Source organism: Nicotiana tabacum, chromosome 22 (assembly GCF_000715075.1).
Source record: "Nicotiana tabacum cultivar K326 chromosome 22, ASM71507v2, whole genome shotgun sequence".
NCBI lineage: Eukaryota > Viridiplantae > Streptophyta > Magnoliopsida > Solanales > Solanaceae > Nicotiana > Nicotiana tabacum.
In genome coordinates, this window is record NC_134101.1 from 40,090,825 (window position 1) to 40,103,526 (window position 12,702).

Here is a 12,702-nt window from a genome sequence, read left to right on the forward strand (position 1 = left end):
TACATCCCAGCATCACATTTACCAAAGCAAACCTACTGCAAGAGCCAAAGCTTGGTCCTAGAACAGGAAGGCTGGATTTCCAAAATGGTTCACGGGTTTCATTTTTTCCTCTTTTCTTCCGTACGAGTCTTTCAAGCAACAGTATATTCTTTCATCACTAATATGCGCCCACACAATATGGAACATGGTCATTTTCCCCTTAGGGTTAGCAACCAAATGGAATATGAAATGTTCCCCATGTAAAGTTAGCAAGGCTCCGCCCAAAGCACAAATTATCTAGACAGCATTGCACGGAATATACAAGCACAAAATATACAAGTTAAACGGAAAAACAAACCTCAAAACGCAGCAAAGCTTGTAAATTAATTAGCTAGCATACAAGAACGCCTAAGCACTTGTCTGCAGTCAGCACCAGTAGAACATTTGTTCTTTACATCTGGAGGAACTTTTCTACCGTACTACCTCAAGAAGCTTTAAAACCTACGCTCTCAATATTTTGAGTGGGTTAAATCTTATAACATCACAAATTTTTCAGCCGATAGAGCAAACCACCAGGTTGCCCAGCACAATTACTTCGCAGCTGCAACAAGTGCAGATCTTGCTCGTGTAAAAGCAGCAATCAGTGATCCAAGCTGCAACTTATCATTGCAACCAAAAGTCAACCTATACCTGCGAACCAGAAAAAGCATTTACTTACACAGTGCTGTAGGAAAACCTAAGGGAACATAATTCAATTAAATTCCCAACAAAGACAGCGGATGAAAAGAATAAGGACATTAAGCCCATTTCCAAGAAGGGAATATTTAACATGTCAAAATAAATTCTTAAAAGGAATAGAAACTGTTCGCGGTACTTCTATAAATCTATCATGTACACCCTTTATTTTTTAATATAAAACCGCTGAAGACTACTTTTTCCCGGACAATGATGACTACTTTTGGCGAATAATTCTTTCTAAAAGCAAACAGGTTTTTTCACTCCTTTTTCTGCTGCAGGGGAGTGAGTCACAGTGGGGGTTGAGACAGGCTCAATGCACCATTCTGAAGCCAGAGAATCCATAATAGTAGGTCGCCTGGTTAAAGAAATATCCAATTTCATCTTATGTTGCGTAACAATTTAGCTACAAGTTCCACAGATAAACTTGATCGACGTTATGAGTGGGAGTAAATGAGAAAATTGACCGTAAGCTAGCCTTCACTTCTATGGATCCACCGGCAATGCTAGTCTAGCACAAGGCAAAGGCAATAAACAATCAAAAAGAAAGAGGAGCTGGGATACATACTCAATATTAGCCATCTCATTGATCAGCTGAACCCGAACATTTGGCGGCATCTTAATTTTGAAGACAAACCTGATGTTTATACAGCACAGGTGAGCTAAACCAAATAATTGTTACTGAAGAGCCAAAAAATATGTGAACTTACATGGTTACTTCTCTCACGATATCCACCAGAGCCAATCCTTTTCTTGTCTTGATTTCTGATATTCCTATTAACAATAATTTACAAAAATAAGTTAACAGACTAAATGGACCAAAAGACTGATAGATAAAATGGACCAAAGTAGAGATAGAATGGACTCATTGGAATACGTTTGCAACTGATAGCAAAGGGTTCATTCAGAAGCCAGTAAGAGATCTGCTCAATGTCCTTGGGCAATGGGTTTCCGGTGCACAGATACACAGCTTCTTCTGTAATCTGCTGAGAAGCCATGTGCGTTGACTGCATAAAGCTGAAAGTTAATGACAGTGAATCCTAAAACAAATAATAGTCCACTTGCCTGAAGAGAAACGAACAAAATAGTTGCTTAAAAGTTTTCTTGCATGGGATTAATAGCACACCAGCACTTTACAGTTTTCCAAAAACAGTCTCCCATTTTTCTGAGTCAGTATAACAAACCCCTCCACCAATGTGTATATGGTATATCAATGCAAATCAAGAACTAGACTGATTCAATATCGTTAGTTAAATGATGTAGTTGCAGTTAATCTAAGTACTAGAGATACATATTAAATGCCCCAAAACAATATTATAGGTACGACTTCTTTCATTCACCAAGACCGTTCTCCTCCAGACAACTAACAGAGCATAATGTCCTCCTCATTGAAACCAACTGATAAAAGTATATTGGAAATAATTTCATTTGTTAAAAAGGACATTAAACAAGTAAAGAACCCCCCTCCCCCAATCACCCTAATTAGCTCACTGCAGGTGTCACCTCTAGGCTCTAGACTCGATCATGGCCTAACAAGTCATCCTAAACTGGCTATAAGCATAACATTACAAGATAGTTCTCGAGGAAAAAAGCTCAAGTAATGGGTATAAATAACTATAAACTTTCACTTCTTACATACATGAATAAGGTACAAGGAGTTACTTTTTGCCCTAGAGTTCTCCACAGGGCTCAGGCCCAAATGTAGGCTTGGTGAATTGCAGCTAATAAATTTTTGTCTCATTTATAACTGCATGAAGATTAACAGCACCCCAAACAACCTTCCCTTCTCTCTTTTTTTCCCTTTTACCTATAGTTCCAGACCTCCTTTTCTTTTTCTCTTTCTGTGGTGGAAAGTGCGGTGCAAGCAAGATTAGGGGAGAGAGCAAAATTTCTACCAGAAGATTGCAAAAAGAAAACAGATTAACTGGTTTCTAATGTGAAATCTCTGGCCACAATAATTCAAATCTACATATAACCAAGAAAAAAGATGAGGAGTTTGGACCTGCAGAATGTTTAAAGCTTTTCGCATATCACCATTGCTCAGTCGTACAAGTGCCTTTAAACCACCCTCAGGGACATCAAGCCTATAACAAAACAATGTGTTAGATTAACAAAGAACAAAATGGTTGTCCATGCTAAATAGAGCAGAAAGTATCTATGACCTATTTTCAGAATATTTCCAATCACTACAGCAGTCACCCACCACAGAAGCGTACATGGTCACTTTTGCATTGCCAACTTTCCAAAGGAACTGAGCAACATAACGCAGAATATTATAGCAATGAGTTGACCTCAAAGATAAAGTGGAACTCACCTTTCAGCCTCAATAACATGTTTCAGCCGCTCAGATACATGAACTGCATCAAGTGGAGCAAACCTAAACCGTGTACATCGTGATTGTAGGGCAGGAATAACCTTATTGACATTGTTGCATATCAGTGCAAACCTAGTATTTCTTGTATATTTCTCAATAACTGCAAAGGAAATTATCCCACAACAATCAGCTTTGCAAGAATAACACAGATATTAAGTTCACCGTGAGGAAGGGGTTGTTTCTTGCCTCGACGCAGGGCAAACTGTGCATCCTTTGTCATTGCATCTGCTTCATCCAGTAGTACTAGCTTCACTGCTGACTTAGCACTAAATGAAGACAAAAATCAAGCTCAAATTTACTTCCATCAAAAGTAAAACTGACACCTTAACTCATTTGGTATATGTCCCATTTTTTCATCTTTTAGTCTCACAAAAATTCCACAGATGCAACGAGAAATAATATGATAACACCACAAGTCTGAGTGGAGGCCAAATTGGTAAAGTAATGTGCCTATACACAGTGGCGGATCCAGTATTTGAACTTATGGATTATAATTCAAAATTTTATCACAACCCCTTTGATTTAGTGGGTTCCAAAATCTATTATTTGTACTTGTTTTGTTAAATTGTTAATGCATATACGGGTCTGAGCTAAAGTTACAGGGTTCAAATGAATCCATAATTTTTACTCTACATCCGCCCATGCCTATACATGTATATAGGTGCTCAGAGTTGAATGCAAAACTGTTCACTTGAATCTTAGAAGAACAAATTCTCTAAGAGGTCGTTTGGTTCGCGGACAGGTTATCCTGGGATTATAATCCTAGGATTAATAATCCCAGGATTATATAGTGCTATATGCTTCGTTTGGTACATTGGATAACAGTGGATATGCAATGTAAAGTCCAAAATACGTGTTTTGTTTAAAGCTGGATAAATTTTTATTTCCAATTTTAACCTTGGATGTTCCACTGGCTTAGAAAAACTGCCATAGCAACAAGAACATATTGTTAGTAATTTCACCATTCCGTTCTCAGCATTATCGGCAGAGCCGACATAATCACTATTGTTCATCTGCTCTTATGCTAGTTTCTACTCCATTAGTCAGTAAATGAGACAATTAGCATGCATCTATGCTAATTTACAGAGAGTATCATATAGGAGATTTTTCATTAGATTCTTTGAAAATAAAGAACATTGTCTTGATTAAGGAGGCAAAGCTCCAGCCTTAAACTAAAAATAATATGTACAAGAAATTTACAGAAGCAACAATATCTGTGAAATCCAAGTAAGGAACGTAATAGCCAACAAAATAGCAGTTGCCACTAGAATCCCAACCAATGGTGTGTTGAACGTTTTGATCTTTTCGCGAAAAAAGTTAGGCAAAAATCGTAATTCAGCCATGCCAAAAATTTGAAAAGTTGCGCTACTCAGTTGAGCTTCAAATAGTCCAAATGACGGATAAAACGGCACCAATTTGGTCATTTCATAACTTTACCCCTGGATAACTAATCCTAGTATTAGTTATTCCACCTGGGAGATGGGATGATTTAATACCAATTTGTGGTATAATATTATACTCGGTTTAATTAATACCTCAAACCAAACATGGGATAAATTTAATCCCAAATTCTGTACCACCTTATCCCATGAACCAAACGACCCCTAAGTAATTGCTAACCAAGTAAAAGGCAACTAAAAGTTGCACCACCATTCAAATACCCCAAAAAAAAAGGATTAAAGAGCAATTTTACCCAAAGGAGATGCTCTGAGTACTAGCAAAATCCTGAATCTGCTGGCGCACCACGTCAATCCCTCGGTCATCAGATGCATTCAGCTCCAAAACCATATTGTGCATCTGAGACCCATATAGCTTCCGCGCAAGCGCGAGAATTGTAGATGTCTTTCCAGTTCCAGGAGGTCCATATAGCAGCAAATGCGGCAATCGATTACCACTCGCAAGCCTATCAACTTTTGCCCCCAAAAATAATCAATACGAAAATCCCCTAGTCAAAAATCACTAATAATTTACAGAGATTAAGAAACGCACTGGTTTCAACTATGTCACGATGAGCAGCCACGTCAGATAGTGACTGAGGACGAAATTTTTCGACCCAAGGAACTGCTTTCGGGTCAGCTGTGGAGCTTGAAAAGATTATGTTTTTACCCTTGTTTGGTTTCGTGTCGATTTTGTCATCGTCGATATCCATTAATGAGATTGGCTCCGCCATTTTCAGCTTTGCTTCAGTTCTCTCGCTCTTCCTTAAACCCTAGTATTTTATTTCAAGAACAAATGAACAGTGGTGATATTTGGACCGTCGGGTCAAGTTATTGGCGCCAATTAGTTTATTTCATTTTCTTTTTCTTTTTATCTCCCGAGGCGTCAATGAGTTTTTGATCTACAAACTAAGGAAAAAAAATCATTCGTGTTATATATATATTATATTATGGATGTTCATTTACTCTGTTGTAAATAAGCTTCCTGAAAAAATTTATCCATATAAGACTCTGCCGTAAATATGTTTATTTATTTAGTACTCTATTGAAAATAAGTCTCATGATGAAGCTTATCATTTTGGTACTCCGTTATAGATAAACATAACCCCAATAGAAGATTATCTATATCTGGTACAGTAGCAGCTTACGCAGAAGCTTCCTTTCTTCTCTATACTTGTCTTTACTTTACAGTCTTTATTTTATAACATGTTATCAGCACGAGACTCTGCCATCTCGAGCAAATACTTTGAAAGTATCAGAGGTATGAACTTTTCTTTTCTAAATAATGTCAAATCTTTCTAAACTTGAATTTGTAGCACTGGATATATCGGGCAAAAGCTACATGTCTTGGGTGCTTGATGCCGAAATTCATCTTGATGCGATGGGTCTGGTAGACACCATCAAGGACAAAAACCAGGCATCAACCCAAGACTGTGCCAAAGCAATGATATTCTTACACCATCACCTTGATGAGGGCTTGAAAATGGAATATCTTACTGTTAAAGATCCAGTCATACTGTGGAATAATTTGAAAGATATATATGACCACCTGAAGATGGTCGTTCTTCCACATGCACGTTATGGTTGGACTCATCTAAGGCTACAAGATTTTAAATCTATCAGTGAGTATAATTCTGATATGTTCAGAATTATTTCTCAATTGAAACTATGTGGTGATAATATTACTAATCATGATATGTTGGAGAAAACTTTCACCACTTTTCATGCCTCGAATATGCTCCTGCAACAGCAATATCAATAGATGGGATTCAAAAAGTATTATGAACTTATCTCACATCTTCTTGTAGCCGAGCAGCATAATGGGCTATTAATGAAAAACCATGAAAGTCGACCTACTGGTTCTTGTCTATTCCCTGAAGTGAATGAGACGAAGTTCCACCAAGCTAAGCGTGGAAGAGGACGTGGCCCCAGTTGTGGTCATGGCCGTGGTCGGTGAAGAAACTCTAATCATAGTAATAATAAGGCACCAAAGAACCCTCCTCACCACCACCAGTGGAAAAGGACTGAACAAAAGCATGAAGCGGTGCAAGCAGCAAAGCCAGAAAATGCATGCTATAGATGTGGAGGAAAAGGGCACCGGTCACGTACTTGTCGTACGCCAAAGTACCTTGTTGAGCTTTATCAAGCCTCCTAGAAGAAGGCAGAGAAAAATGTTGAAGCAAATTTTATTTCTGAAGATAATTTAGACTTCATGCATTTGGATGTAGTTGATTACTTTGCACTCCCAAAAGGAGAAATAAGTCATATGATCGGTGGTGAATCTGTAGAAATGTAAATATTTTAATTTTGGTTGTTTGTAATAGATAGTATGGTTATGCAATTATTGTATATAAATAAAAGTTATGCTTTGATAATGATGTTTACTATAACATATTTTATTTATGTCGTTTTGAAGAATATGGATAATCCTCAAATTATGTATGGATCAAAGACCAATCATGAAAATATTTGTGTAATTGATAGTGGAGCAATTCAAGCCATATTCAAGGATCATAAATACTTTTCTTATTTGCATAAGGAAAAAGCAAATATTTCAACAATTTCTGGTAATATAAGTTTGATTGAAGGCTCTGGAATAGCCATTATATTTTTTTCTAACGGAACAAAACTTATAATAGACAATGCATTATTCTCCTTCAAGTCCCGAAGAAACTTGTTGAGTTTTATAGATATCCGCCGAAATGGGTATCATGTTGAGACGACTGATGAAATGAATATGGAATATCTTTGTATTACAAAGAATGTTTCTGCCAGAAGTGCATTGTAGAAAAATTACCAACTTTATCTTTTGACTTATACTATTCAAATATTAGTACAGTTGAAGCACACTCTATCGTAAACCATAAGTTTACTGATTCAAATATTTTTGTGCTTTGGCATGGCCGTTTGGGCCATCCTGGATCAATAATTATGACGAATTACTGAAAATTCGAGTGGGCATCCATTAAAGAACCTGAAAATTCTTACAAATAATGAATTTTCTTGTGATGCTTGTTATCAAGGCAAAATGATCACTAGACCATCACCAATGAAGGTTGGCATTGAATCCCCTGCCTTTTTAGAACGTATACATGGGGATGTATGTGGACCTATTCACCCACCAAGTGGGCTGTTTAGATATTTTATGGTCCTAATAGATGCATCTTCAAGATGGTCTCATGTGTGCCTACTATCATCTCGCAACCTGGCGTTTGCAAAGCTATTAGCCCAAATAATTCGATTAAGGGCACAATTCCCAGATTATCCTATAAAGGCTATTCGCCTTGATAATGCTGGAGAATTATTATCTCAAACTTTTGATGATTACTGTCTATCAGTTGAGATAAAAGTTGAACATCATGTAGCTTGTGTTCATACTCAAAATGGTCTTGCAGAGTCATTTATTAAACGCCTACAATTGATAGGAAGACCACTACTTATGAAAACAAAATTGTCCACTACTGTTTGGGGCCATGCTATCTTGCATGCAACATCACTTATCCGTCTCAGACCGACACATTATAATAAATATTCTCCATCACAATTAGTTTTTGGTCATGAACTAGATATTGCCCATCTACGAATTTTTGGACGTGCTGTCTATGTGCCATTAGCACCACCACAATGCAGTAAGATGGGCCCACAGAGAAGGTTAGGAATATATGTTGGGGTTTGAATGACCCTCTATTATTCACTATCTTGAACCATTGACGGGAGATTTTTTTACTGCTCGATTTGCAGATTGTCGGTTTGATGAAACAAATTTTCCACAATTAGGGGGAGAGATAAAGGAAATCAAAAGAGAAATTGTGTGAAAAGTTTCATCGTTATCTCATTTTGATCCACGTACCCCTATATGTAATTAGGAGGTCCAAAAGATCATCCATTTATAAAATATAGCAAATTAAATGCCAGACGCATTTACTAATTTGAATAGGATAACTAAGTCACATATCCGAGAATGTGCCTATACGAATTAATGTCCCAGCAGGACCATCTATGTAACACCCCGGAAAATTTCAAAGTACTTAAGTGTAAGGCCTTAAAAATTTGCAAAGAAAATAATGTATCATGAGGCCGGACTTGGCTTACGTGTTTGAGGATTATAGAAATTCTTCGCGGCTAGCTTGCGAGCGCGTCTCGGACTTTTTGGGTTGAACAATGCACGGGAATGAAAAGGAATTTTTTTGGCAGAAAAGTGCATTTATGCGGTCCATTATACGACCACAGAACCACTTTGCAGACCGCATAATGGCCGAAGAGTAAGACAATTAATTGGGTCAGTTGGGAGCAACTATGCGGTCGACTATGCGACCGCAGAACTGTTATACGGTGCATTATGCGACCGCATAACTGTTATGCGGTGCATTATGCGACCGCATAGCAGTTATGCGAACCGCATAGTGACCGCATACACAAACAATTTTTTTTTTATCATTTTGTTAGTAATTATGCAACCGATATGTGGTCGCTTATGCGACCGCAAAACTGTTCCGGAGCTCCATTTTTGAGTTTTTAAAACCCGACCCTATTTCGTTAAATACACTTTTTGGGCCATTTTTGAGCCGTAATATTATATTTTAGAGTGAGAGAGTGTGTCCTAGAGTGAGAAGGTGTTCTTCAATAATTTTTCTTCAATTATTGCTCAAGTTTTGGAAGATTAAGAAGGGAAGCTCACTAGGTCTTCATCCTAGAGGTAAGATTATACACCATAAACTCTAATTTCGAAATATTCTGAAAATGGGTAACTAGCAAGATAATTTTTGGGTATGAAAGTTATTTATTTTACATGCATGTGTTATCAAAGGGTGTAGGAAGATTTTTGAGTTAAAAATGGTAAAGATTGGATTGTGGGATGATGGAATCCTTCATAAAAAAAACATTGAAACCTTATGCACATCTGGTGTTTGATAAAATGCTCAAGTGAGCTAGAACCATGATCATCTTCCAAATTTTGATTTAATTTGTTATATTTCTACAATAGATTGAAGTTGCTAAGAATTCCGGAATGTTTTAGAGTTTAAGGAAGCTCAAGTGAGGTATGTTGTCTAAACTCTTCTCTTAGAATAGAATCTCACGATATTCATGTAAATTATGTAAGTCCCGAGTGATTTATTATGAAACTGGCTATTCCGAGTAAGATTTGATTGAAATATATATGTTCAACAAGCATCCCAAATGCTTTATTCGTGTTATGTTACCAATTGAGGATGTGTTAAAATATGGACTATGGATTAATAATGTTTCGACTTTAAGTCAAGTTCAAATGAAGGCTATTGTGCCAAATTTTGTGAAATATCTCTATGTGCCTTGGACTCTAAATTGCTCACATGTGTATTACACACCTTGATCTGAATTTTATTTGTTGTTGATGATGATAATGATATTTGAAATTGATAAGGTGAGCATGAAATACTGAATATGGCCAACGTGCCAAGAATGATCTTATAATTATGGCCATTAGTGCCAATGAAATGAAAAGATGTGAAAGTAATACGAAATGTGATGATTGATATAAAAAGGTTGATGTCTCAAATAAGACAGCCTAGTCGGTCGGGTCGTGATCGGATACCATGCTGCACACATGGTAGTGATTGTGCTGGAAATTGTGATTGTGGTTTATGTCCCTAATGGATAGCCTAGTCGATTGGGTCGTGATCGGACTTCGTCTTAAAGACGGTGGTATTTATATTGAGAGAAATTGTGGTTGATGTCTCTAATGAGATGGCCTAGCCGATCGGGTCGTGATCGGACTCCGTGCTAAGAGTACGGTGGTACTGGTTTTGTGAATAATGGTATTGTGAATAGCGGTATTGGTATGGTGAATAATGGTACTGATATTGTGGATAATGGTATATCGATACTAAAAATCTCCCAATGTGAGATATGGAAATTAATTTGAACACTGTCTTGATCCTAAATTGAGGTTTGATGTTGATTAAGGCTTTCAATAATATTATGATAATCTTGTTTATATTATTTGTCATTCTATTGAGAGGGTGTTTAGTAATACATACTAGTGCTATTCGACGGTACTAACGTCCCTTTTGTCGGGGGCGCTGTATCTTTAACTGGATGCAAGTGGTTCCACAGCATAAGATATTGATCAATGATAGCAGTACACCTTCTTCCCAGCTGACTTGGTGAGCCCCACTTCATTCTGGGATCATGTATCTTTTGTACTTTGTGTATTCAGTTTGAGGTATAGTCGGGGCCTTGTTGACGGCATTATCATTGTACTTTTATTTATCTATTGAGGCTCGTAGACATAGTGTGGGTTGTGTATTGGAGCTGTGAAATACAAACTATGCTATGTTGTGGTTATATTACTTGTCCATTTGAGACTTTAGAAATGGTGAAAACTTATGGTAAGAAATTGGTAATTGCAGACATGACCACTTGATTGCTTACTTAAGGAAAACATATATTCTCTTTATTCGTGAATGGGTTTGGGTAGAAGGAATCTAACAGGATTGCTCGGCCGGGTTCACTCGGTTGAGCGCCGGTCGCGCTCCTCGATTTTGGGGCGTGACAAACTTGGTATGAGAGCCTAAGGTTTTAAAGTGTCCTAGGATGTCTCGGAGTCGTGTCTAGTAGAGTCCTTATTATTGGTGTGTTGTCGACCACATCTATAATTAGGATGCTACATGGGTATTTAGGAATATCATCCTTCTTTAATATTCTGAATCGTGCAACGAAACTGGTTGTGAAACTGTTCTTCCTCCAACTCGTGCGTTGAGGTTCAAGGTAAGTTTAAATGCTCTTTTGGTTTATTCCAAGTAATGTTGTCATGTGACATGACGAAAGGGTAAAGGCTTGAATATTAAACAGATGGCACATGTATCATGTTGAATGAATAGTATGACATATGAGACAAGTATATCGTACCATGAGCATACTTTATATAAGAAGAGTGCTAGAAGTGATTACCCACCTCGAAAGAGACAGTGACGTGATAAATGAGACATAAGCTTAACTAGTACATGTGGATAGTGTGGGAACCATGTATATGATTCTAAGATGTAAACATGTTACATAGGCACGTGATATATGAAAGGCATGGCCTGGAGAGTAACGATAAATGTGTAGGTCTCCCATGGGAGACAAGAAGTTATGAAATGAGAGTTGATTGAATCCACAATGAGAAGACCCTAGCACTATGAACGTTATAAGAATCATAGGAATGTGCGAAGTGGTGTTACACTCCAAAAAGGATATTGACATGAGGGATTTGGATCCCAAGCCTATGTGGCTGAATAAGAGTAGAGAACGTATGAGGTTAATACCAGGGTGACTTAAATCTCCCTAATAGTCGAACATATATATGAGGGATAGAGACATGAGACATATGTCCCTGAAGTTGCTAAATTCAAGACTTGTGTCAAAATGTGAATCATTCACCCCAAGTGGGGGAGAAAGGGCCATAGAGAGGCCACTTAAATACAATGAAAAAATAGTAAGACCATGTAGCTATAATGTTTGAATATTTTGTTGAAGACATGTGTATTCTAGAAAAGAGATAACGGGTAGCATGATTCTCTAAAAGTATATGCTAATGATAGACCACTAGTACCCCAAAAAATTGGAAGGTTAAGGAAGGTAAATTCTTCATACACGGCAATGTGAATGACAGGGTCAACGATCCTAGAAACTAAGAGTATGTTTACAAATGGATTTTATACTTGTTATGGGGTCAGGAACAATGGAACCCAAGGAAGTAATATAGGTCAAATGTGAAAAGTTATGAGTTTTTAGAACGAGTTAATCACGGATTTGCGATTTAGCTAAACCTCTAAGGCTTTAAGAAAGTCAGAACGAGTGGGAAAGATAAATGTGATGTTATAATAACCCAAAGGTGCATCGGTACTTGATGGAGAGTCCCTTAAGAATCTTACAAGCAAGAAAGTGTTAAGTGATACACGGATGAACACACTTTCCCACGGATATCCCAACAAGTGTCGAGAGGCGAGCAGGATGAATTCCCAATTAAGGGAAAAGACCACGTAACATATGGAAGGGCGCATAGCTATTCAATAAATAGGGAGAATGAGGCGAGCAAAATTGGAAGAAAATATATAAATTGAGATGGTCATGGTTATCGCAAAATAGTTCGTATCAGAATGGTGGACTCGCATAGAGCACAAGTATTAATAGAAGATATAAAGGATCAACTGTAAT

At 37.4% G+C, this 12,702-nt stretch overlaps 1 protein-coding gene across 1 annotated transcript; it reads right to left on the reverse strand.

Moving 5' to 3' along the window:
- Window positions 1-326: 326 nt before the first annotated feature.
- On the reverse strand, window positions 327-5,335 carry LOC107802759 (replication factor C subunit 3). Its single transcript, XM_016626319.2, has 9 exons — window positions 5,078-5,335; window positions 4,782-4,998; window positions 3,275-3,354; window positions 3,029-3,188; window positions 2,717-2,798; window positions 1,592-1,721; window positions 1,425-1,488; window positions 1,283-1,351; window positions 327-669 (listed from the first exon to the last, which is right to left on the reverse strand). Exons 1-9 carry the CDS (start codon window positions 5,256-5,258, stop codon window positions 570-572), a joined length of 1,083 nt encoding a protein of 360 aa, XP_016481805.1. The 5' UTR covers window positions 5,259-5,335; the 3' UTR covers window positions 327-569.
- Window positions 5,336-12,702: the final 7,367 nt, after the last annotated feature.

Excerpts from the sequence above, each read along its gene's own strand:
- LOC107802759 (XM_016626319.2), bottom strand. The coding sequence starts at position 5,258 with ATGGCGGAGCCAATCTCATTAATGGATATCGACGATGACAAAATCGAC. Across the intron at positions 3,189-3,274 it reads ACAGTTTGCCCTGCGTCGAG|TTATTGAGAAATATACAAGA; the intron begins GCAAGAAACAAC and ends TTTCCTTTGCAG. Across the intron at positions 2,799-3,028 it reads CATGTTATTGAGGCTGAAAG|GCTTGATGTCCCTGAGGGTG; the intron begins GTGAGTTCCACT and ends GTTTTGTTATAG.